General features: G+C 39.6%; 2 protein-coding genes and 1 long non-coding RNA gene across 3 annotated transcripts; all 3 read left to right on the top strand.

The window, feature by feature from the left end:
• The first annotated feature begins 1,268 nt into the window (after window positions 1-1,268).
• Window positions 1,269-15,888, top strand: LOC130700297 (probable G-protein coupled receptor B0563.6). The gene is made up of 6 exons (XM_057522342.2): window positions 1,269-1,841; window positions 8,880-9,029; window positions 12,293-12,576; window positions 13,189-13,442; window positions 15,160-15,352; window positions 15,418-15,888. Exons 1-6 carry the CDS (start codon window positions 1,379-1,381, stop codon window positions 15,568-15,570), a joined length of 1,497 nt encoding a protein of 498 aa, XP_057378325.1. The 5' UTR covers window positions 1,269-1,378; the 3' UTR covers window positions 15,571-15,888.
• A 3,056-nt stretch (window positions 15,889-18,944) lies between these two features.
• Window positions 18,945-20,887, top strand: LOC130700298 (sulfotransferase 1A3-like). The gene is made up of 8 exons (XM_057522343.2): window positions 18,945-19,304; window positions 19,415-19,514; window positions 19,637-19,696; window positions 19,776-19,992; window positions 20,114-20,240; window positions 20,342-20,436; window positions 20,509-20,689; window positions 20,760-20,887. Exons 1-8 carry the CDS (start codon window positions 18,950-18,952, stop codon window positions 20,882-20,884), a joined length of 1,260 nt encoding a protein of 419 aa, XP_057378326.2. The 5' UTR covers window positions 18,945-18,949; the 3' UTR covers window positions 20,885-20,887.
• A 3,709-nt stretch (window positions 20,888-24,596) lies between these two features.
• LOC130700313 (uncharacterized) lies at window positions 24,597-25,173 on the top strand. The gene is made up of 3 exons (XR_009003742.2): window positions 24,597-24,852; window positions 24,928-25,004; window positions 25,081-25,173. It is a non-coding gene; the product is annotated as an uncharacterized LOC130700313 (long non-coding RNA).
• The last annotated feature ends 1 nt before the right edge of the window (window position 25,174 follows it).

The following is a 25,174-nucleotide window of genomic DNA, read 5'->3' as shown; positions in this document are numbered from 1 at the left end:
TCCATGCAGTATCGCACTTGTTGTGTGCGCAAGCTCATTTTAATGTAGACTGAAAGTTGCCGACCGAGAAACTTTCAGCACTACTAATTGGACCATCACTACATAGGTTATACGGCTGCTCGTATATATAAATCACGTTGAAGAGAAGATCAACAACCGCTATGTTTTATTTCTTCTTAAACAGGGAAAGTTGCACGGCAGTTTGCGTGAGCAAAATAATGGCAAAAACAAACTTTATATACATATATTTATATACATATACGTTGATAGTTTATTATACGAGGTGTTGGATTGTCCTTTTGCTCTTATTTTTCCGATCATATATTTATAGATAAAAAGAACTTCTTGCTTCCGGCCCTCATAAATCACCTTCTTAAACGTTACAGTTTCATTAGATTTACAGTCTTTGCAACAATATGACCTGATTAGATTGTAATTGATTGCCGCTTCACACCCACGCGTGAAAAAAGAAATCGCGCAATCGCCAAACAAATTTTTTCAGTCTTTGCCTGATGGAAAGTTTTTTGCTAACGTCGACACAAAGTTTTGGCGCTAATGAATTGAGTGCCGTATGCGCAACAGGAACGAATAACACGCACGGCCATTAGTCTAGTATATACATAAACTCAGCAAAGGGAAACTAAAACACGTCAACACGTACATTTTTTTTTCGATTGGCAAACTGAAAAATGGTGAGGATAAATGTTGAAATGCGAATCAAACGCGTCTGGTTATCGATTGTTGAAGTACATTGTTTGTTTTTTTTTAATTTGCACGTCTGTGTATTAGTAAAGTAGGTCATGTATGGGGGCGTTGATTTAGTGCTAACGGAAGTGTCCGTATATATACAGTGAAGAAAATGGTTTTTTTTTTTTGGAAAAAGGCGAAAAAAACGGGCCCTCTTCGTCGTGTTTAGAGACGATAAACCGACAACGGTATCGAAAATAGTATAGATACCATACAATGAGGTCATGTCGCTGACGTGACAAGGATATCTCTAGGCAAACTCTGGGAGGGATACAATCACGTAACTTTTAGCCGGCCCATTTTCTAGATAAGAACATCTCTCGAAAAACAAATTCGAATTTTTTATTTCAAAGTTAAAGATTACGTACGCAGGTGCAAAGTCAAGCAAATGCGATCATCATCTGCGCATGCGGATCCATCGCCAGACTATATAAGGAGGTATAACAGGCATTTTCATTCCCAGTTCCACGATGTAGTGCGAGTGAAAATCGGGATCGAAAAAAATATATGTATATTAACTAACCAACATCTTCATTTGTTTTTAAATTCCAAAATTAGCATATATTTGCCTTATCGTTGAAACTGCATCAAGACGTGATACCCTAACTCCTTTATACCACCATATCCGAAGATGATCATTATGGACCAATCTGCTGAGGAGATTTTCAACTTATCGCTATCCGAGATTGTGATTAAATGTCCCCCGGAGATTAGCAATTATTTCATGGGCGCCGCCTTGACCCGACTCAACCAGATGCCGCTCTTTGGCGAAGACGATTCGGCTTTGTTAACGAGGCAACAACTGAATCAGACCGATCATTTCCTTGTGACCGATAGCAGCGGCGTTAGTGATTGGCCTTCCACCGTGCTAACGGGTTTGGTTAGTTCTGTTCCGACACCGGTGGGCATCCTGCGCAATCATCAGCACAGCATCAATACGGCCAAACAACAGGAGGACATGCAGAGGTTGAAATACTACTCGTACGGTATCGCGCTGCCCGCCATCTGCATCTTGGGCATCTTGGGAAACGTTCTCAATTTGATCGTCTTGACTCGGCCATCGATGAGAGGACCAGCTTACGTCTACATGAGAGGTGAATGTTAAACACATCTTATCTGCTTTGGTATCGTTTCTTTCTATTGGTGTCCAAGCCTCAGATTGTGCATACATATATAGGCAGGTGGGACGATTCCTATTGACTGGATCTATACGTATATTCCAAGCAGAATAGAATCCAATCATCCTTTTTTTTTATTGCTGGAGTCATCCAGAATTTTTGAGTACAAAATCTACGCGACATGGTTTTGTGCTAGGCTCGTGTCTGAGTATGGCTGGGCTTTTTCATGCAGTTAATAGGCTGCATTCACGCTGTGATTAGAGCCATTATACGGAGGTGACCCCCATATACATGACGGTCATTTTGACCATCGCGTTTATATGAAATACAATTTTTTCTTCTTGGAATGGACGGATGAAAAAAAAAAAAAACTTGCAGACGTGCTGAGCCAACCATTTCCGTTTTTTATTATTCAACGTCTAGCATGCTGCGCTCACTTTTATACCGCATCCATCGCGCCTCTGGGGCAAATATTATTTTTTTTTTTTTATAACGCATCAAAAGAAAATGATTATTCGCAATACAGTTATCGCCCTGATATATTGATTCAGGCTCTAAGAAAGACGTAAAGTATATTCGCGAACTTCAGACTAAGTGGATTTTTTTTTTCTTCTTATCACGCTGCGAGTGCCTCTTAAGATTAAAGTTGGCCTTCGATTTATTTATATACATATATACACAGTACGTAATTCGAGATGCCATTTACACGTGCAAACGGCTTTCCACATTCATCAATCCTGTTATTTTTTTTGTTAATTTTTTTTAACCTAAAAAAAAAAGGTTTAAATCAAATGGATTTTCTTTACCGTTTAAATGAAGATGTAGTGATTATATACACATTTGGGAACGTATGTATGAATGAAACAACATGACACACGTCTGCTTCTGTGCCGCACGACTACCTTTCGCTTAGCAACCGATGGACATCATGTTGCAATATAAATGTGTGATTTAGCGCGGGGTCGCGTCGCGAATCATTACGCGACACTTTCGCCCGTTAAAACCAGACTTTATTATGTTCTAAGAAATCTTTCTACGGCTTCCATACGTTAACTAGTTTCGTATCGCAGAACTTTTCAGTGTTGCGCAAAAGCTCCTTTGTTCCTCGCATTTCTCGCTTTGATTAAAACAGACTGGATATGAGCATTGAATGTACGCCATCAGGTAACCGGGAATCTATTTCTTCTTTTTATCCTTCTTTTATATTATTCGCCAAGACGTTTTGCACGAAATGGGGATCACGCAGTTTGCTCACACAACAAGAGAAAAAAAAGCAAACAAAGAATTGATATGGTGGCTTTGCTTTCTTGAAATCCGGGGGCTAATGACAGATGCAGTATAAGCAAAGCACTTAGCCTTAATTGCGTGTCTGTTTTTGGCCGAAAGTGCTACTTCATGTTTGTTGTGTTTCACCGATGACGTGACGCTTGTACCATTCATTTTATGCGTCTATCGTACCATACTAGCCGTGAAAATGCGTTCAAGTCTGAACTCATTTGATTCTATGTTTTTCTTAAGAGCTAAATTGAAAGAAGCTAATCGCGGAATTAGCGCATGTGTTTATTTATTTCGCACGGGATCCTAAAAATATGAGCAGCAAAAAAAAAAAAAGTTTACTTACTTTCCTCCAAGCTCCACATTTCTGAAGAAATTTTTTCAACCAGAAAAAGAAAAGCCATCATCGATCCTGTCTTGTCCTCAAACAGAAGGAAGAAACATAATACAAAGTTAAACGCGGAAGACTTGACGCATATAACAAAAGGAAAGTGACAGTTCTTTATTCTGAAACGTTAATACGTAGCAGATGTCGGTCGGGAAAAAAAAAAGAAAAATCCCGCACAAAGTTAACTGCGATAATAAAAAAAGAAAAGAAAAACGTCTTCTTTTTTTTTTTTAATTCAAAGACGCATTGATTCTTGGACGAACGTAGCAACGCGAAGAACGAAACGACTCCCGAAGGAGTGGCATCGTTGCAATGACGAGATACATCGCATTCCCCCTCTTCTATTGGAGGCAACGTTTGGACAGATCGTCTGGAAAAAAATGTACGTATACACTAACGAAAAAAAAAAAAAAAAAAATGTATCGAATGCATTTGACGTCTCTCCAAACAGCTTCTCTTATTTTCTTCACATTTATTAGCGCGGCCTTCGTATTATAGACGTTTGCCACCCTCTACTACAATAAATGACATTTGCACAGGCCTTCGTATAAATGTGGGGGAAGTTTTACTTTATTTTATTTTGGTATTATATAGGGGGTGGATCTATACTAACACGCAGTAAATGTAATAATAGACTTAGATATATTCCGGAAGAGGGAGAGGGGGGAAAAAGAAAAAGTCCTGTATATTTCTCGTTCTTTGCCCTCTTCCACAGGGTTTTTTGGCTATAGCGACCAGAGGGTCACGTGACCAACCCTTACTTTGTGTCTCCCCAAAGGCTAAAAAAAAAAAAAAAAAAGAAGAGAAAGAAGAAAAGCTGATGATGTGTTATATAGGCCTATAGACGATGATGTGCGGGATACACGTACTAGCCATTTTCCTACAATGAATTTGGCTGCCATCCATAAACATATATATATATATATATATACATATATATAGACCATTCTCGTTCGGGAAAAAAATTGCGTGAGCGCAAGACGATTTAGCTGAGAGAGGGAGGAGAAAAAAAAAACAGAATTGGATGTACCCAACGACGTGAGCTTAAGTCAGTTAACTTTATGGCAACAACAGCTGCTCGAGAGTGATTGGGACGTGTTTTTTCGCCACGAATCAAGTGATGCAAGTACAGACACCGGCAATCGATCGATGCGCCCGTGTATTTATCTATCGCTACTCTTCGTACACGACGAGATGCACATCAGATACACTGCGAGTGAAAAGAAGAAAAAAAAAGAGCAACTCTATGTGTTTTTTGTTGGATTATTCCAGGAAGGAAGAAAACGGAATTAGAAGCGGAAGTTTAGACAGCACTTTGACTTGCATATATATCCACCAAACGCCAATGTCTGTGACGACCAAATGAACAGGAAGAGGCTTTCGGTGGTGGGTTTGTTCGATATAATAGACCGCCCCCTAGCCTATATAAATACATTCTCTATCGTCTATAAGATGGACCTAAAACGAGTCTGTATATATATAGCAAGTCAAAGGATAAAAAAAAAGGAAAAAAAATACGATGGAAGGGGGGAAAGAAAATGATGGTTTTCTTTGAAGGAAGAATCGTAGGGTATACAATCATTTAAGACTTTATAGAACAAGCCTTGAGGGGTGAAAAGGGGGAAATGCTTCAGGACTCTTTGCTGTGCGCCATGTTAAGTGACACATATAAAGATAGATTTATTGTGGTGTGGTATATGTAGTATAAATGTCTGAGCCTTTCCCCCTTTCGTATATACTGTATCTATTTTAAAAAAAACCTATATAAAAAAGGATATAACATTTAAAGGGAGGGACGTTCTGCTCTAAGGCTCCCGAATCGGATTACCACCCCTACATATATGGAAAGGTTAATTATGTTTGAAATCGGAGCTGAAATAATTTCCATTTTCTGATGCCGGGCAAACCAGACGACAACAGCTACGTGACACTTTCACTAACAAGCAGGGCTGTTAAAAAAGGCGAAGAGAAAACGATGTTTCCAGACGTTGTTCCCCACCTTCCACACACACACACACACACACACAAAGAATCCCAGACATGAAACAAAAGGCACAAAGACATCCAACAAGAAACGGGAAACATCCATTTTACACGCGAAGACATCTATACGAATATAAGGTGGTGTAAGAAAAAGGACGATATAGTTCGATCGTAAAGCAGATTTTCGATTGCAAAAACAACACTTAATGAAAAGCAATGATGTGGCCTACATCTATAGCACGTCTGTGTGTGTGTGAAGGCTATAAATATGGAGTGTATCTAAGATTAGGTTCGGTGTGGTGGTTGATACAAGGGCAACCTGTGCCCTTGGCTTTCCCTCATTTTACAGTCAATGATATCGAAGAATATCATCCTGCGCAACCCTTTTCCGCTAATGCAAATTGTGCATAAAAAATCGAAACAAAAGTGTTTCTTCTATGTTTCAAGAAATCTGGAAATGTTTCCTAAACTTCTCGAAACGACGAAGAAAAGTTTTTCGTAGCGGGGGCACACATTGATTGTTTTTAATGATATAACTTGGACATTGTGTGTATAGCAGCTGGGTCTCTGTAAACGATGGATCGTTATCTTGATTTGCTGGAGGGATGAAATACTTATCATCCTGTACGAACTCTTTCGTATGTGTTTTTATGCAAGTTATATTGCATTTTTCGAGTGTATACATATGTGCAATAATTGGATTTTCAAATGTCAACCGTTCATCCGAAACTTAAACATGAATTTTTTTTTTGGACATTTCTGTCAGGCAGAAGGTAATACGCCATTCATTTGAGTACGTCGCTGTTGCATAATAGCCAAGTGATTACTCGGCTAGTCACATCAGTTCGTACAAACTTAAAGCCGAAGCGAATAAAAACCCAGACATTTTCTAAACCTGTTTTCAGTCACGTATATTCAAGTGCCTCTCACGTTACAGCGTTTGCTGTTCTTCAATATGCTGATGGGTCATCACGTTGGATAAAATAAAAAAAAACTGGGACGCAGCCGCCATTTTCTCAATTGTGTTACACGCCGACACACAAGCAGAAAGACAAAAAAAAAAAAAAAAAGGCAATTAGCTATTATTCATTCTACACAGCTGTAGCCTGTTGTTGATGGAAAGGCATTGCGTCATCTAAATGTTCATTGGCTTTATGTATTTAGGCTAGCCTACATTCGTTTAATAAATAGAACCATAAACGGCCAAAGTAATATAAACGTAGCGTAATATTCAGTTGTGTTGGCAAATTGAGGTCTCGCTTTACGTTTACCGCAACCCTGATGATGTAACGCTCATTAACCAGTGGACACAATATGCCCATGGCAACGGCGATATGAGATGTAAACGAAGGCTGGCATCAAGACGAGTCCGTTTGGCCTCCCCCTCTTCTTAAATGAACTGACAATCAATGGCCTTTGGCCGTGTTGTCAGAAACTGACGATCACTGTGCAATGTCAAGTGGTTCTCTCCCTTTACATCTAACCAGTTGATTAAGAAATAATCCTGTATTATATTGAATTATACAATGGAGGGTGAACGAGCCTAATCGATGCCGAAGCCTTAAGGATGGCCTGCTTTTCGCAACGATAGTGCGTTACATAGTGAAAAGAAAAAGGAGAGAACCCACTACTTTGGATAAAGATCATTTGAAAAAGAAAAGCTGTAAATACATCATGAAATTCATTGGTAATTTAAGAAAAAAAAAAAGGATCCGTGAATAATTGGAGAAAGTTTGTGCACTCCTTTTCGCGCATTCACACGCAATGGAGTTCATCAAAACTCGTTTTTTCGGTGATTACGTATTCCCACGTAATCAAATGCATAAGCTTCCATTTCGAAGCTCAGTCAATAGGGTGTGCATATCTTTCGATTAAATTTAATCCCTATACCAATAACATGCTAACGCAGTCCTCTATAACCCCTGCTGCATATTATAGAGGGTATGCATTAGACAAGAGAAGCACCCTATATATTTTATATACCCGGACGTCTATCAATCACTAAAGTTTCAGACTGGATTTGAACTTGTGCCCATGTGACATCATCCTCCCTTTTCGTTGCCTCTTTTCTTTATTTTTTTTTAACACTAGATCAATCTTTTCAAAACAAAAAATGATGACCCATCGTCTTTTCACAGCTGGATATATTATATAGAATCTTTCAACCTTCCCCTTTTTTATTATTATTATTTCGCACCATAATCATTTATTCTCGAGGAAAAAAAACTCTGTGTGTGCCTCGTTTTCTTTTCTCTTTTAAAAAAAAAAGAAGAATTGCAATTCATCACTGCATAGATAGATGACAAGTTTGAACATTGGTCTTTAAAAGGTAGATTATGTTCGATTTTTTTTTTCTGAAATCTTTTTTTTTTTTTAAACAAGACTTAACGATTCCTGGCTGTGAGAATCGTTCGAAAAATGTGAAATCGTTGAAGTGTGCTCTGCAAATAGTGACACTCTACTACACTCAGATTGGCTGCATTTGTTTTGATTATCGATCACGTACAACTGCAACAACAAACAAACAAAAAAAGGCCGACAATAGCGTGTGTGTCAATTACTTTATACTTTCCCCCTTCTTTTTTCTTTTTTTGCTGTTCACGTGGCAATAAAATGAGAAAACGTCAGGAAAAGATCAAAAGAAAACTGGACATCTTTTTGGGTCCGTGCTCTCGAGGTGGAGGACCTCGGGATACAGACTCGTTCGTGCGAAACGATCCACACGTGCGTGTACACACGCTGCTTCGATGTGCCTCAATTTTGGAACGATGTCGTAGCATCTGACGAATTATGACTGACGTCAGCAGAAGTCCCCGTCTGGGTAGTGGAACAGCTGAACATTTTACATGTGCCTTGATTCTATCTATGTGTCAATAAAGACATCTATATGGCCTATCTGTACCTTATGGGCCCTTCATCATTCACTTCGAAATTTCGTGCCCCTTTCCTATACATAAAAAAAGGGGACCCCAAGAAGACCTCAGTTACAACCTGCTGTATACCGATTGATCCTTCCACATTATGCAATACATTCCAGATTATGCAAATCTCGTTTTACAAATACAACTCAGACCTGTTTGTTCATAGGGGTGTGCTTTTTTTTAAATCGGGCGTCTGAGTGTAAAAGCAAATTTTTTGTACACGCCATCGTCGATTAAAAAGATCGTGAGGCTTCGTGAGTATTTCACGCGATTTTTGGATGTTGAATGCAACAAGCTCGGCACGCAAATGATGTGTTGCGTGTGCCAAACTGATTTGGCTTTGTGCCATTTTATCGCTGAGCATTTAGGTATTGCACGAAGAGCCCCAAAATGTGAAAAGGCAACACATTTCATATTAAAAACTTGTTTATTTTTTTCTTCCTACAGGATACGCTGGTGCTGCTCTTCTGGCAATTGTCTTTGCATTGCCCTTTTCCAGTCGGATTCTATTTCACAACGAGGTCGGACCGTGGAAGAGTTTCGCCCAAGCTTTCTTTCACACCCATCTCGAGCTTTTTCTGGGCAACGCTTGTCTGGGTAAAACACATTAATTTTTTTTAAAGTTTATTTCAATAAATAAAATCGTGAATGTCCCATCACAAACAATTCACGTTCTCTCGTGTCCATTAAAAGCGTCAAAAATAAAACAGGTTTCCGCGGAATCTACTTTTCTTGTTGTCGTAATACAATCGAACCATCTGCTCTAGGTTATCATGTCGCTTCGTGACAATGCCAAACGAAAAAAATTGAACAAGAAAACATTGCAAAAGTTGCCGTGAAAATTGTACGATCGGGCATTGGGTCGTTGGGTGTACACGTACCACAAGTGTACCCGTTCGAAACTTACGAAAAAGAGTTTGGACGTCGAGCTGTCGATAGGCGTCCTTCAATCGGATTCAACCAAAAGGAAGACAATGTAGACGTAACGAACTGTATACCATACGCATACCCTTCGTCGCAGCCTAATAGCTGAGAAAGTTCGTCGATAACGTCACGCATTCACCCTCTAAAAGTTCGTGGTATCACTATCCTTAGAAAAAAAAATGGAGTTTACCACAGTTCTTATTGCAAGTCAACAAGACTTTTATACGTGATGCCTCTATTTCTTTTCTTTTCTAAACTTTCTGCAGCGAGAGAGGACGTACGGTGAAAGTTTGAGGACTTGTCTATATATCCGAAATGTTGAAAAGAAAATGCGACGTCGTGCAAACTCGACGATCTTTTACTCGTTTGATTTAGCACGGAAGAGTGTACTGGGCCGAGTTTTGTTTGTCGACACAATTTGGGGCAGACGGAACATTAATATGTAAATCGTTTCTTGCTTTTGTGTGGCACAAAAGGAAGCTTTATATTTTTTTGTAAGGCATGGAAATCATTTGGCCAAGGGATTATAACCTGATGTGGGAAATATAGACTTATGTAAATCGAATCTAGACGTTATATTGTATAGTATATGAAACACGTACGAATGCATCGCGAGAGAGACATTCCAAATGCATCTCTAACAAATAGATCCAAGCAAAATGTTGAAAGAAAACACTGCAACACTGCAATCAAAGAGATCCTATCATTTGGAATAAACGTTTGCATTAGACTATACAACAGGTTCGATTTCGTTGAAGCCCCAGCCAAAAAATTGAAAGCTCACACACTTTTTCTATTCAGTTTATTCTTTCGAATTGTTTTGCATAAAAGTGGGTCAAATGACGTTCCGTATGTAAAACAGCATCCCACACTTCTCGTCACGGTAGCTTTGTACAATTTCACTTACTGCGATAGACGAGGATTTCTATAATCAGCATTCATCACGCAATAGACTTTAGTACACGGCTGTTCAGAAACGAACGTCCCATACGTATTCAAATTTTGTGTTTATCTATACGTGTCTGTTGGCGAGACAAGACATACTAGGCTACTCGGAACAATTGGCGTGAAGTAACTAAAAACATAAAAAAAGAAGTAGGGTAGGACACGTTTAGCCGTCAGCATAAAGAACAAAGAAAAAACACGCTCGTGTATGTAGCTCGATGGCAGTAGAACAATTTATTGTCAATTTTGTTATTAGATCTCGTATATATAGCCCTTCCTTCATGATTTCTATATAGCCCTGTCATCTATATGTAATGTCGTCTGAATGCTTTTCTTTTATGGAGGTATACATATACAACCATGGGTCTAATTGGCCGTTGGTCCTAACTGAGAAACGTCTCATTATTGCGCCAGACCTATAATTAAACAGCGAGCTGGTGGACAGGCACTAAAAAACGATTTAAAAAAAAATAGTTAATTACAAAATCAGGCGACGATGAGATAAAGATCGTAATTTAACAGGAATATATGAAAATTGTAGACGATTGGGGTAAAACCAGGATGAGTCATTGCAAACAAAAAAGTCTGTCGCTGAGAGTGATAAGACAGATCGTTCATCGCTCATCGCCCTTCGTTTCGCCGAACTCGTTAGCAAACTGGAAAGTTAACCGAAGAACTTATGCGATAAAGCGAAAGGTCAAAACGCGCAATTGGCGATATGCCATACGAGACTTCATCTACAAACTATCGACTATAAAAAAAAAACATGCTAGTTACGTGACACTTGGCTATTCTCCCGCTGTTCATAACGCATGGCTTTCGTAACTTGTGTATGTACAGTATGTGTGTGTGTGTGTAGGATTCAGGAAAACAAGGAGCATTTGCGCAAGTTGTGATAGCGATTTAATATCATTATCTTAGTTGACGTTCAAGTGGGGTCACCAGGTAGACTTTCATTTATATGTTTTATAAGAACTGTTTCCGTTTTCTAATTTCACCGTGAAATTATAGAGGAATCAAACACACACCGAACTTCCTCCGCCTTTCTAGATAATGTTTCGTCGGACTGTTTGAGAGAGAAAAAAAAAGAGAAGTCCATTGTACTAGACAGATGAACGTCATGGAACAACAACAAGTTGATGAAAACGTCTGGAATTCCTGTTGGCATGTCAGTGACCCACAAAACACAATGTAGCAAATGGCTCGAGGCAACTGGGAAATTTCATTCGAAGTAAATGAAGCCTCTTTCCTTATATACTGTATATACGAAGTACGTTTGAACGACTAGTTGAGTTGCAAATGGTTCAAAACATGCTAGAAGGGTAAGATATACTAGTTTTCATTTTTGATATTAGTCGCCAACAGGTTTCGTGCATCGTGGAATACAAACCTAGTTGAACAGGTCGCTTCCTGACCAAAACACATACCGTATGATGTAATCTAGTTCTTTGGCCCGTAGTGCTGCGTATTAAAACTCTCTTCGTCATTCCGCTCTTCAATCGATGCCGCGGAGCTAAATCAGTGCGAAAGACAATCGGCCAAACAGGAGAAGACATATACTTCATGGCATTGTGTTATTGCAGCAAGCAATGGCTGCTATGCAGAGCATCGAGAAGCCGATTTGCTGCATACATACAAATGGTCTTCGCGTTCGTGAACCGCCTGCGTGTGTCACCTTAGCCAAAATAATGCGTTCCAAGCCGGATGAATTTCCGCTATAACAAAGAGGGAAAAAAACGAGAACAAACTAACAATAAACGTCATGAGTCAGCAAAAAAAAGGAAACTATTTCATTCTTCATTTCACCAGAATAATTAACAAGAAAACAAGTTACAATCTACAAATTTCTCCTAACCCCGATCGATCTCACCGTAGGCGATCCCTTAAAAAAAAAAACAATCTAAACATTCAAGTTTTCTCAGACATGCATCATTATTTATATTGCTCATCAAATTTCTAATTTTATATATATATATTTTTTATTTGTACAGGTATCGGTGTTTTAATGCTAGTGGCTCTGACGGTGGAACGGTACCTGGCCGTTTGCCGGTTGGGACGAACGCGAGCCTTCGCCGCCAAGAAGACACCGCTGGTGGCCGTCGGTTTGGCCTTGTTAGCCGTTTCGCTTTACCTACCATACTTGTTCCGCGCTCACGTCATCACATGCTCCACGGTACCTGACGGGCTGCCCGTCTATAGGAAACGAGAGAACCCATCGTTTGCTCATTCCACCTTGTGGGCCGCTTACCTCTGGACACTTGAAGTCATTTTCAAAGTATACTAAGATCTTTTCGCTGTGGTTTTTGAATTGTTTTTTTTTTATCCTTGTTATTGTTTTTGGAGGAGAGGCTTTTTTTTTTATTATGTTGAGTGGCCTCTGCGTGCAAGCGTTTACGTCACGAACGAACGTCACGTCTGCGTTGACAGGCCACGCAGTAAACGATGGGGAAATTAATCAGGCTTCTATAGTAAATGGAGGAGCAACAATGAAAAGCGTAACATATATAGGGGAGGGACGGGGGGGGGGGGGTGAGCGTTCCAGGGTAATACGATAACAAAAGAAGGATGATTTGTCTGTCGCCAGTGGGCAAACTATTAGTACCGATCTCCAGCTGCGCAATAAATGATGCACGTTTTAAAAAAATATAAATAATAAATAAATAAATAATAATAACAAACAATTCTTGAAATAATAATAAAAAAAGATGGCAAATGATTGTCGCGTAACTGAATTTATATATTCGCTTGTGAATGGATTCGATTTTTCATGTCCCAAAAATGACCATGTAATTGCATTCTCTATGTCCACTGTAAAAAAAAAAGGGGGCGGGGGAAGGGTTGACTTCCATTTTATTTTTTATTCTTCCGTTGGAATTTAATAATCCAGATGGCGCCTACACTTATCATCGTCCATCTCAATTGCTGTATCATCGTCGTGTACAGGCGAACGTGCGCCAGGCGGCGGAGTATGTTAACAAAAGCGCCTACGGCTTCGCAACTTCTTCCGCCTCCATCGTCCGTGCAAAGCGCTAATGGCAGTCATCATCAGAGCGGTTCATCACCGACCATGGTCACATCCGTCAACAGGGATGGAGCCGTTAGTTTCGTTTCCAACAACGGCTCAGATCGAATTTGCAGCGAGTAAGTTTCATTCATTTTTGGGTTTTTTGTTTAAGTCGCTAATTACAAGATCAGTTTAGTTGTGTAATTAAACAATTTCAATGATGGAGGGGGAGAGCTTTTTAATGGTGACTGTAGAAGAGGATGGAAAGAGAAGAAAACAAATGAGTTAGAGAAACATGCGTGTTAACGCGTAACGAGTTGTGTGCCATCCATCCAAGTTTAACGGGCTGGAGAAAGTCGCCCCACTCTGCGATATGCCCGCGGCGTACGAGTCGCGTCAGTTCAAAGAATGATCGTTAAATAAGACGCACACCCACGAGAAAATGTTGGTGAAAGTTTGACGGAAGAACATTTGCATATGCTAATTGGTTCGTGACTGTAACCGCACGATGGGTACGAGCGCGTCTTCTTTCGGGCTGCTGTTCTCAATTGCTGGCCAGTTTGCGTCGGGAACTGATATGCGATGACATAACAACGTGACAAATGACAAAACAAATCGTTTTAGATAATTAACTCGATCAGAATTGGATCTTCGCACACATATATATTTTAATGTAATCAATTTTGCGTTGCGTGGTTGCGAGTCCCGATTTTTGAGCGGACGCACGAAAGAGAGTCCCTTGTTGTTTCTTGTCACGTGGACGAAATAGTTTGTTGAACTCTATTTCTATTTTTTTTTATATTAAAAAAATGAAACTAGTTCCATGAAAATACGACAGGATTTAAGTAGAAAATGTTCAGTTTTTCCTTTTTGTGATGCCAAAAGTCCCAGTCAAAGTTGTATCATTCAAATACGCCGTGCAAAGAGCTCAAGTTTGTGCGCAGTTCTGGCGATGGCCAATCCGATGTACATGTCGTTATATCAACATGCAAATAATATTACGGACATCCTTTGGCATAGATGGTGTACCCATCTGAAAAGGGGACGAAAAAGAAAAGAAAAACAACCCGACTTCATTGCGAAAGCAAAGATCTAACTTTTCTTTTAGTCCTCCATCAAGCAGTTCCTTGCTGCCAAATGCAAGCACAGATCCAATCTCCTTGATTTGTCGCCCGACAACCGTTCTAGAATAAGTTAATTTGAACGACACAAAAAAAAAATCGTTATATTCATCCCAATATGTTATTTTTTTTCGTGTTATCAATCAAACTCTGGCGCATGAATAATGATAGTGTGGATGTACGTACGTATAATATGGCTTCATTCCGGTTCTATCTTTTGTTGGCTAAAATTACAAGGGCCACCCCGTATACGAGAAAGTTAGAAATTAACGTTGATTCTTGTAAGTCAATCTTCAAACATTTCAAACGTGACGGAGTTTGGAAACGAAACCGGATTCGCCAGATGTGGCCGAGAAAACTCTTTTTGGTTGTATATACGTTTGCGATAGAGTGAAGAGAAACGATGCATTTGAAAAAACTTCTAGACTTTAAGATCTCATTTTTTTTTTTATTCTAAACAAAATTTTGCTTTTAAAAAAAATTTGCATTTTGATGTAATGCGAGTATAGCCGATCGGGCAGCCATCAGTTCAATTTTATTTCCTGGAAAATGACTGCCGTTGCTATTAGGAAAACTTTTAAAATTGCCAGGCAAATGCTGCTGATATATTTACAGCAATACGATCGATACTTTTCAATGGCCTGCACGAATTAGAATTTTTTTTAAAAAATCTTTCTTTATTTTTTTTTTTTTATCACCACCTTCGTGCTGACCTGTTCCCTTGTATTTACAGAAATCCGCCTCAGCAACAGCAGAGCCGACTTCCCAATGGCCAGCAAGCGGATGATTCAAGACGTTATTGGGAAGAGAAGCGATTAATGTTCCTGCTCGGTTCCACTTCTATCCTATTTTCCGTATGCATCACGCCACAGCTAGTGCTCTCTCTTATGATTCATGAAGCTGTTCTTCAGTCATACTACTTCCAGGTTCGAGATGCCGTTTTCGATTCGATTCCCCATTTCGTTTTTCATTGATTGATTGCGATTTGCAGGTGTTTCGCGCTGTGGCCAACATTTTGGAGGTGACCAACTACTCGTTCACCTTCTACATTTACTGCATGTTCTCGCGTGATTTTCGTGCGACATTGTTGCAAACGCTGCGCATCTCACGTCCAAGTGGCACACCTCATCAGACGTGTTTGTAACACGACAAGCCACTGGCAGCTGGCCAAACCAATGGAGGCGTGTGTTGCCGAACGAAATCAGCAGCACCTGTCCGACTTGATGGCGTGAATTTTGAAAACATTGAATCTGAAACACAAGACGTTTCAGGTATCGAATGAAATGACCACACCCTACTTTCAACAAGTGTACATATTCCACGTCAATGTCCCTTTTTTTTTAAATTTATTTTTAAGAGTCATAATGCAAATACGATGCTCTGAGGCATTTTGCAATTTATAAATGTGAACGCCTATATCTTTCTCAATTGATGTATTTTTCATTTTGCATGATTCGCTATGACTACTAATGTAACGACCGTTGTGTTGAATGAATAAACAGAATTCTTTGAAAATAATCAGCGAGAGGCAAATGCCCCCTTCGGAAGGCATTGCCTTTTTTTTTTCTTTATTATTTTGGTGGATTATAACGGCCCGAAAGGCGGTTGTACTGGTGAACCGCACTAGAGACTCAATCGATATCTGATTATATTTTTTTTTTTGCCCGCATATGTACAGTACTGTTGGCGGTAAGAGGCCAATCGAATTTCAGTCACGCCAGCTAAAATTGTCCCGTATATGTGCTCCATTTTTCTTTTTTGTTTCCTTATAATCCTTTTCAGGGGAATTTCTTTTTGAAAAAAAAAAAATGATATGTCAAGTGGTTGGCTCTTCAAGCGCCCACATGAACAAAGTGGGGATCCCCCCCCCCCCCCCCCTCATAGCAAATTTTAATTCAAATACAGGAAAGCTCTGAAGTCAAGTAGAATATAAAAGGAAGATTGAGTGTGCACAAAAAGGAAATCACGATTGGCTGAAATTGTATGCAAATCCAGACATGTTCTAGATTTGATGTGCGTTTGCTCGATGTAGAACGTACATTGCATTCTCAATAAATACTAACAAATGAATAATAATGTATGCCTCATATTCCGAAAGCAAATCTGATGGAGCCTTTTTTTCTTTGTTTATAGAAGAATATTCAATTGAAATTTTGCCGAGTGTGCGGGGGCTATCAGAAACAAACGAAATATATGTAACAGATGGGAATGCACTTACCAGGTTGCGTGACGGAAAAACCCCTCTGGCTCTTTATTCATAAAGAAAATACAAAAAAAAAACGTTTGTTGTGGCTAAAATTGTTTTGTGAATGGGACATGGAAAATATGAGGAGTTACACATGAGTTGCACTAATGGCCCATAGGCTGGTATCTACTTCAAATATGATATCAACAAGTTATACTCATAAAATAGACTCCATAAAAACGAAGCAAACTATCAGATTGATTTGAAAAAAAAATTGCTTTGATGCAATAAATCATAAGGAAAATCTGACAATAAAATGCGAAACACATGTTTTTGTTTTATCAAACGCATCTTGTATATATCACTCTAGCCTGGAATTTGTGTTTAGTCATGTTCTTGTCCAGTTGGCACGCTAGTGATGCCCCTTTAACAACAACAAAAAAGAATGACAATGCAGAACTATGCGGATGGCTTGCATGCTGAGCTAAACGGACTGAACGAATGAATCGAACAAAATTAACACATTTTATTGGCTGCTAATATCAATTAAGTTTTATAACTCTTATTTTTTTTTTTGCGACGTGTTTGCACGTGAACGCTAAATACGGCATAACGTTTGGAATACGAGAGGAATAAAAACAAGATTTGTTCCATGAATTGTTTTGACTGGGAAGGTGATGCCGATGGACCAGTTCTCGAAAAAAGAGAAACATCAATGAAAATCCTCTTATTTTTTTTTTCTTTACAAACGAAACGACCTATATTAAAGAAGATATGACTAAAATTAACCCGGCTTCATGAAATCTTGTTTTCGAATGCCCTCAATTTTTCTGGGTTCGCCGTCTCTTTTTTTTTTTTTTTGAACTGTGCGCATAATAAGATGACCCGTATGACAAGAAATGGAAAGTGTGTCAACGATACCTCGTTTTCCCAGTTTGAGTCGACAGTGAAATAACCGATCGTATAGAACCTTTTTTCCTATTGCTAACAAAGGAAAGCAAAATGGCAGCACGTCTCGTCGCCCTAGCTTTTTGCAGTGAACCAATCTAAACTAATAAAGCCTCTTTGCATATTGGACGAGATTCCTGAATCAATGGAATCCTCTAACCGATTTTTAACAGTTCAATATCGACTTGGCTGTCATATTCAGGTACATTGCTTTCCGAAGTCCCGAAAATAAAACGAACACTTTCCCTTGTTCGTTATTCACGAGTGTTTGTAAAAAAAATTGCCATCCAAACGCAGTTTGGAGCAAGGAGCAAGGACACAGATAGGTTGCTAAGACAATCGTCTCGCCCCGATAGCTCATTATTCCAGAACACACGTTATATGAAAGGTTGAACCCGAGCTCGTTATATTATTCAATCGTGTATTGATTACGGATTTTTGCCTGAATTGGCTATGCGTTCAGTTCCGCGTCTCTTTTGCATTAGTCCCTATATAGTCCTCGCTGCCATTTTCAATTGTATGAATACGTGAGGTTACCACCACCGGGTTTTACGAAGCCGTTGCCTGTTAGAAAGCAACAACTTTCACGAAGGTATCCGTCCAAATATTTTCGCTTGCCAAGGAAAAAACCGGGATGCATACATTCCATCTTAACCCGATAGGTACGTATATCCTTTGTGGGTCATCCAAAAGCTGGACGAACAACTTAATGGAAAACGAGCTCTTTTAGGACACAAAGAAAACAAAAAAGAGATAGCCGTCTATATAGAAAGCCTTCTGCTAGTATATTCTTTTTCTTATTGCACTCGGGGAGAAAACAAAACAGCACAACAACAACAATAAAAAAGTAGAATATCGAACGTTAGCTAGGGCGCGTTTCCATCGTGCAACCGATGCCCATTTGCCGATTGTTGTGGTCAACCGGGCCCTTCTTCGGTAAGGCCAGCTTCGACAATAGAGGAACTCTTTGATAAAAAAAAAATCCACGTGCCTGTGAAATCCGAAGACGTTTTTTTTTTCCGTACAAAAAAGGAAGGAGGTTTCGTGACCTAAGAAGAGGTCCATGACCCACTCGCTTATTTAATGAACAACAATTGCAGAAATTTCTAAATTAAATAAATTTTTGTTCTTTCGCGTAGGGTGAATGTAGAGATATAAAGAGCATCTGATGGGAATGTTTTAGCTTGCAGCGTTCACGTTGGGTTGAACGGAGAGGGAGTTCTGTATCTTTTTCAACACCTGACCTGACCTAGTTTGCCAGAGCCCAAGAACCCATACGATGTGAATCGGTAAGTGGAACGTCCATCTGAGGAGAGGGCTTCCTGGCTTGCGGTGATTGGTCGGGCAGGTTTTTTTTTTTCTTTCTTTCTTTCTTTTGGCTTTTTTTTTTATGCGTCTGGCCTACATGGATGTACAAGAAACGCTAGCGGCGGCCTTCGCGATTGTCCGGAGGAAGAAAAAGAGATATAACTCTATTGTTTTCATCGTTCGGACTTCAGTACCTCATCGACCGGCCAAGATGTCGGGTGCTAAAGAACGTCTCCAGCTCCAGGAAAAATTCGACTTGATGCCCGAGACGTTGGGCGGTCAATTTCGCAAGGATTTCCCACCTTACATCGATGGGCTCGTGAGGTCCGTCCCGCACCGCTACGTCACCACGCCCGAGTACGCCAAAAATGCGGAAGATATTTACAATTTGGCACCGAGGCCGGACGATATCTATGTGTCCACTTTCCCAAAGTGCGGTAAGATTGCCCCCACACCGTTAGCAAAGTGTCTTCTTCCTTCTTAGTTAAAAAAAAAAAAAAAAAAAAAATCTTTTAATCGCCAACGGTTGATCGGTCTCTATAAACAGGAACGACTTGGGTGCAAGAATTAGTGTGGATGGTCGTGAATCAATGTGATTTCGAGAAGGGCAAGAAGGAGCAGCTGAGTATTCGTTCACCATTTCTAGAGTGAGTGATGTTGCTTATTTAGTTGGCCCAAAACACCTGCCTCTTGAAAGTTAAAACAATTTTAAAATACACCCACGTTACCCTTTAATTTTCTCTCGTTCAATTTTGTTCTGTGTGAAAAGAATGAACTACATGCTGCCCATGAAGTTGGCCGAAAAGTTCGAGAAAGAGGCTATTTGTAGGTAAGGGATTCTTTTTTAATTTGCTAATTGAATTCTATTAGCAATTCGCATTTTAAAACAATGTTTTGCGTGTATCTAGAAAAGCCAATTCTCCACTGGTCGACAAAATTATGGAGCTGCTTTGCTATTGGAATTTAATGGACTGGCTTCGTCCGTTCATCAGAAAGGCCATCAGCTTAGTGATGGGCGACTGTCTTCGCGATCTGGACCAGATTGACCAAATGGCTGGCCCCAGAGTTATTAAAAGTCACTTGCCACTGTATCTGTTAAACCCGACAGTTCTCAACACCAGCAAGGTGCGTGTAACTCTTTTTGTTTTTTGTTTTTATTACTTTCACACCATTATAATTCTACCGTTATCGTCTTTTATTTATTTTCATTTCCCTAAATCTTGCTGTGGGTGTCCAAAAATCAAAGGTTGTTTACGTGGCTCGCAATCCCAAAGACGTCATCGTTTCATATTATCATTACCATCGGCTATTGGAATTCCATCACTACACTGGCAACTTGGAGGCTTTCGCCGATTACTTCATGACGGATCGAGGTTTGTTTGCCAATAGCAAAAAAATTCAAAACAAAACGTTGCACACGTTTAATCGACTGTTGTTCACACATGCGCGCATTTGCCATTTTCGGAAAGGATAGTTTACAGTGCTCCGTTCTTTCCTCACTTGCTGGACGCTTGGAACAAACGGCATCATCCCAATTTGCATTTCGTCTTCTACGAGGACCTTAAAAGGGTAAAGAAATCGCTTTGAATTTTGTTTTTATTTGAAGATTTTTCTTTATTGTGTGTGTCCTAACGTGCGCAGAACCTGCGAGGGGAAATCGAAAAGATTGCCAAGTTCCTTGGCAAGCCGTTGACCGAAGATCAACTGGCCAAACTGACCGAACATTTGCGTTTCGACAATTTTGCTAAAAACGAAACGGTCAACTGTGAAATTGGGAAAGAAATTGGATTAATGAACAACTCCGGACACTTCATCCGCAAAGGTAAAGCGTCTCTTGGCACGTGTGTAGACCGATTGCGTTTCAATTGTTTTTTTCTTTGCTCCGTTTCCAGGCAAAACGGGCGACTGGAAAAATCATTTCTCTCCCGAATTAAACGAACGAATCGACAAGTGGATGCAGGCCAACTTGGAGGGCACTGATTTGAGGTTCATCACAGAACTTGAGCAACAAGATTAAAAATGAATCAATAAATAAAAGATAAAAAAATGAATGGAAAGTGTTGAGAGAAAAACAAAAACAAAAACAAAAATCCTTGTGCTGGTATTTGGATTTGAAACAAGGGCATTCTTTTATTTGTTTTGTTTGTTGAGAAGGTGTGCACTTGTTACGGTGTCTCGTCAATATCATCTTATGTGTACTGTCGCATACGGTTGATCCGTGTTATGTAACCTACTTTTCACTTCCTCTTCCACACACGCACACGCACACACACAAAAGATAATCACGTGACTTTTCGTAGTGCCTCTTCTGTGACTAGCATGTAGATAGCCTCAAGGTACGACCTTAATTAATATTCAACCGTTTAAAAAAAAAGTATTTCTATTTTAGAATTTCAGCACAAAAAGAAATTAAGGCTGGAATAACGGCTTTTTGATTGCGATTCCAATCTGCTATGGCACTGTGTTTGAAATGATTGTGCTCAATATAATTTTTTTTTGTTCTATCACTTATTTTCAAAGAATCGATTGGCATATTTGGGCCACACTTCGCAGCCAAAGGGCCACCGTCTCCTCTGCTTTAAATCGTATTATAACTGCGAGCTCGTATTTTTCTATAAATAATTCTTGTGCCGTCATTGTTGTTCAATTCGAAAGAGGAATTTAGTTTCTTCTTTTTTTTTCCTTTTAATTTTAGACAATCGCCAATTGCTAACAATAGAGCTGATTCATCCATTCGTTCGCTACGTCAGGATTAAAAATTCGCAATCTCCGGTTTGCGAGGAAATGGAGAACGTCTCACGATAGTACGATACTATCAACCGAAAAAAAAAGCCCAAATGGCATAAATCTTCGTCATTACATCCTGTTCCTTTACGAAATTAATCAGAAGTGTAAGGATATCCGCTCGCGAAAGCACATTTACGTGTCACGCACGAGACACGCACCGATTGGCCATGCGTTCTGCCTATGTTCTATATAATGCGACGGTCAAAAGGTTAGTTATCAGACTGTAAGACCACAGCGATGCAAATTGCCGGCGGGTTCGAAACAACGTCTAAACCTCATTGAATAAGAGAAATATCGCCACACACCGACTAGATATTCAGCGATCCTCGAACAGCAGTTGGCAAAAGACTGCATCTCATCAACCTGTGCGCCATGTGGATTACGCATTCCGATGCGTGGTTCGTCACTCCGGGATTCAGCGAGAGCCACGCAATTTTTGAAAGAAAACCACAACCTGGTTTTCATACGGCCGCGTCGGCGAAGCGCCGTCGTGCGTACATACGGTTACAATAATGGGTGCGTAGAAACTGTAAACGACTCTCTTGTATTTCGTGTGTTCCATTGAATGAAATAAGCCACGTTAGATGCACATGCTTGCATATATGGTCGGGAGAAGAGAAAAAGCAATCCACAGTAATGGCCAACGAGCATACAATAACGGATGGAACGATTTACGATACAAACGAAGTCTCGGGAATGCAAACGAGTTGACCCAGTTGAGTTTAATGTATTGTGCCTCTGGGTGAAGCGTTCATTTCAGATATAGAAGAGAACGCATCCTTTTTTTTTTTTTCTTTCTCTGTCTACTTTTACTCAGCTTTCTTTTCTCGAAAAATCCATAAATTAACCCCTCTCTTAAACAAAAAAAAAAAAAGAAAATGTCTCTATGAAGAAGGTCAATGCCGTGAACGAGGACGGGGCGTATTTTTATTTTACTTCAATTTCCTGACTGCTAGAAATCACACCCGCCTTTAACGGTAGAAGAAGCAAAGTTTATAGAATTCTCATACACGGACTACGCCATGTCTTATGCATTCCAATGGCATAGTAATGTTTAAAAAAAAAAAAAGGGGGGGAAACGCTATTTGTATGGTAATCAAGTGATGTAGGTTGTATAGATATAACGACATCGTCTAAATTCTTGTATGCAAGTGCGCAATCGAATTTCTCCTGGTTACCAGTTTTTTTTTTCGGATGTCTCGAATTTTTACTGGGTTTTTAGGCCACATGTGCGGCGGAACTGACGCTACGCAACGTTTGCATATAAATTATGTTCAAATATCCACTTTTGCGTAGCTTAATTCGCTTTAATCGTGCAGCGTATATGGTGCCAATGCACGGGAAATGCGTTACAAATTATTTTTTTGCGGGAGAGAGCTAGAATCCTTTGCCGCAATCGCATAGGAGTAAGCTTATGCAGCGTCACGGATGGAAATTGAGGTTGATTGATGGCGTGATTCATCCCTTTCTTTAAATTCTTGACTGCTAGACATGGTTGAACATTCTCATAATTTATGCGTCCACCTGCACTTCAAGGTCGGGAAAACCGGTTGTTAAATCAAAAGAGGTTTCTTTTTTTCTTTCTTCTCTCTACTATAGAACGACCATTGCGGAAGGGTTAAAGAACAGACACATGAGAACTGGAATTCCAGAGGCGCTTTAAGGGACATCACACCGGAAATTTGTTGTTGTTTTCTTATCAGAGAATAAGCGCTAGCATTTAATTATTTTTTTTTGTTCCTTCAAAATATACTTGCCACGGTTTTCAAAACAAGAGTTGAACAAACAAACGCGATGTCGTGCTTACCGACTGTGACGTCATTTATGGTTACTTTCGTTTTGGCTAGTGGACGTGAGATATTGCTTTAGGGGATTCTAATTTCCCCACTATAGTTCAGGACAACAAAATTAACCGGACAAACCCGTATGATGCACATATTGTTCCTTGCTTCGAATTTGGAACACCCATATACCGCCCATAACCCGGTTTCGGTTGCTCTGTTCTTTCCGGTTACAAATTATTACATAAACTCATTTGTCCCGCTCTGCGAGCTAAAGATTGGTTTCCGGCTACGTACGTCCTGAGGCTTCAAAACATTATTACTTGTTTTTTTTTCTCACCAGTTTTAATGGGACAAAACGGTAGGCAATGACTTCCTGTAATACTCGGAAGTGTCCATTTTTACCTCCCGCTGCCAAGGCCGAGCAGCCAAACAAAAAATACTTACCGTAAGCATTAAGTTTATTTTTAACTGGGAAGTATTAGAACCGTCAATCTTTTCCCCGCGGGGAGTGTTCTCTGAATTGCCAGTCTTAAAAACATAGGCCTTTTTCTTGTTTATTATCGTCAAATTTTAAATTCTATCGGTCTGGTCTTCTTTATACCGGATCAGCTGATGACCGCAGAAATCGAAAAAAACTGAAGTATTAAATGATTTAAAAAATACCTGTTCAGCTGAGCATGTTAATGTTACCACTACGGTTACTACCACCACTATATATTACCACTATAGGAAATGGACTTTACAATCATAATCTCTTTTGCCAATAGATAGCAGCTGTGTCGATCACTATTTCGGGCAAACCGGGGCAAATTTCGGGGCATAGGGTGGCCATTCTGTCGTCTGCTTCACTTCGTCCACGTTGTTAGGATTGAATTCGCGTGTCTTTCCCAGAGCTCTGAGGCTAATTTGAATGATTGGAAAATTTAAAAAATGTGTTTGTGGGTATGAAATTTTATTGCTAACTTCATGCTTTCGCCGTAGTTTGAATTATTAGAAGTTAAAATGTCATACAGCAACAAAATCGTAAACTCGTTCGTTTGGTAACTATGAACCATGCTTTTCGTCACCTTGAAAATTCAAAACCAAATACAATGATTCGCTGAGACCTAATATATTTTATTTTTTAAATTACAGGATTGTGTGTCGTCATTGGTTAAGAATGATCAGTTAATGTAGGCAATAATGGTGTGAAATGTAGTCACATGATTAATCTTTTTTGCCTTTGATGAGGCCCACATCTTGGATTGCTTGACCCCTTATGTTAATATGTGTGATCATGCTAGAGGTATTTGCAATTGTTGATTAATTGGCGATTGGTTTTTGAAATGAGGTATAGCTGCGTTAGAAGGGTGCATATACAATTGTTAACAGAGGTCCAGGAAGTGGGACAAGAAAGAAATATTCTGTCAACAAGGTAGCTTGATTTTCTTCAACACATGTTCAAAAGCTATGATCCCATTAAAATTTTGTTTCTTTGACATCCTTTTAGTTGGAAATCTGTTATGAAGCCTGAGCCTTCTTCACCTGTAAAATCGTTGACAGTTGACATCAGCTACGTGAAACTCGGTAATATGCTTGTATGTCAACCCTTTCTTGAGCCATTTTCTAAAACTAATTAAGGGTCTATTTATACGATACATAGATTTATACTATTATACAATTTGTCACTGAACAGATACAACGCCATCTATGGAGCAGATTAACATGGAGAGCTCAAGCTCTTCCGTGCAAAGAGG

This window comes from Daphnia carinata, chromosome 8, assembly GCF_022539665.2.
Source record: "Daphnia carinata strain CSIRO-1 chromosome 8, CSIRO_AGI_Dcar_HiC_V3, whole genome shotgun sequence".
NCBI classification, from domain to species: domain Eukaryota; kingdom Metazoa; phylum Arthropoda; class Branchiopoda; order Diplostraca; family Daphniidae; genus Daphnia; species Daphnia carinata.
This window is presented reverse-complemented; position numbering and strand designations above follow the sequence as displayed.

Coding starts and splice junctions, on each gene's coding strand:
- LOC130700297 (XM_057522342.2), top strand. CDS start 1,379: ATGATCATTATGGACCAATCTGCTGAGGAGATTTTCAACTTATCGCTA. Junction 12,577..13,188: donor CACTTGAAGTCATTTTCAAA/GTATACTAAGAT, acceptor TTAATAATCCAG/ATGGCGCCTACACTTATCAT. Junction 13,443..15,159: donor TCAGATCGAATTTGCAGCGA/GTAAGTTTCATT, acceptor TTGTATTTACAG/AAATCCGCCTCAGCAACAGC.
- LOC130700298 (XM_057522343.2), top strand. CDS start 18,950: ATGCGTCTGGCCTACATGGATGTACAAGAAACGCTAGCGGCGGCCTTC. Junction 19,697..19,775: donor GAGAAAGAGGCTATTTGTAG/GTAAGGGATTCT, acceptor GCGTGTATCTAG/AAAAGCCAATTCTCCACTGG. Junction 20,241..20,341: donor TTACTTCATGACGGATCGAG/GTTTGTTTGCCA, acceptor CGGAAAGGATAG/TTTACAGTGCTCCGTTCTTT.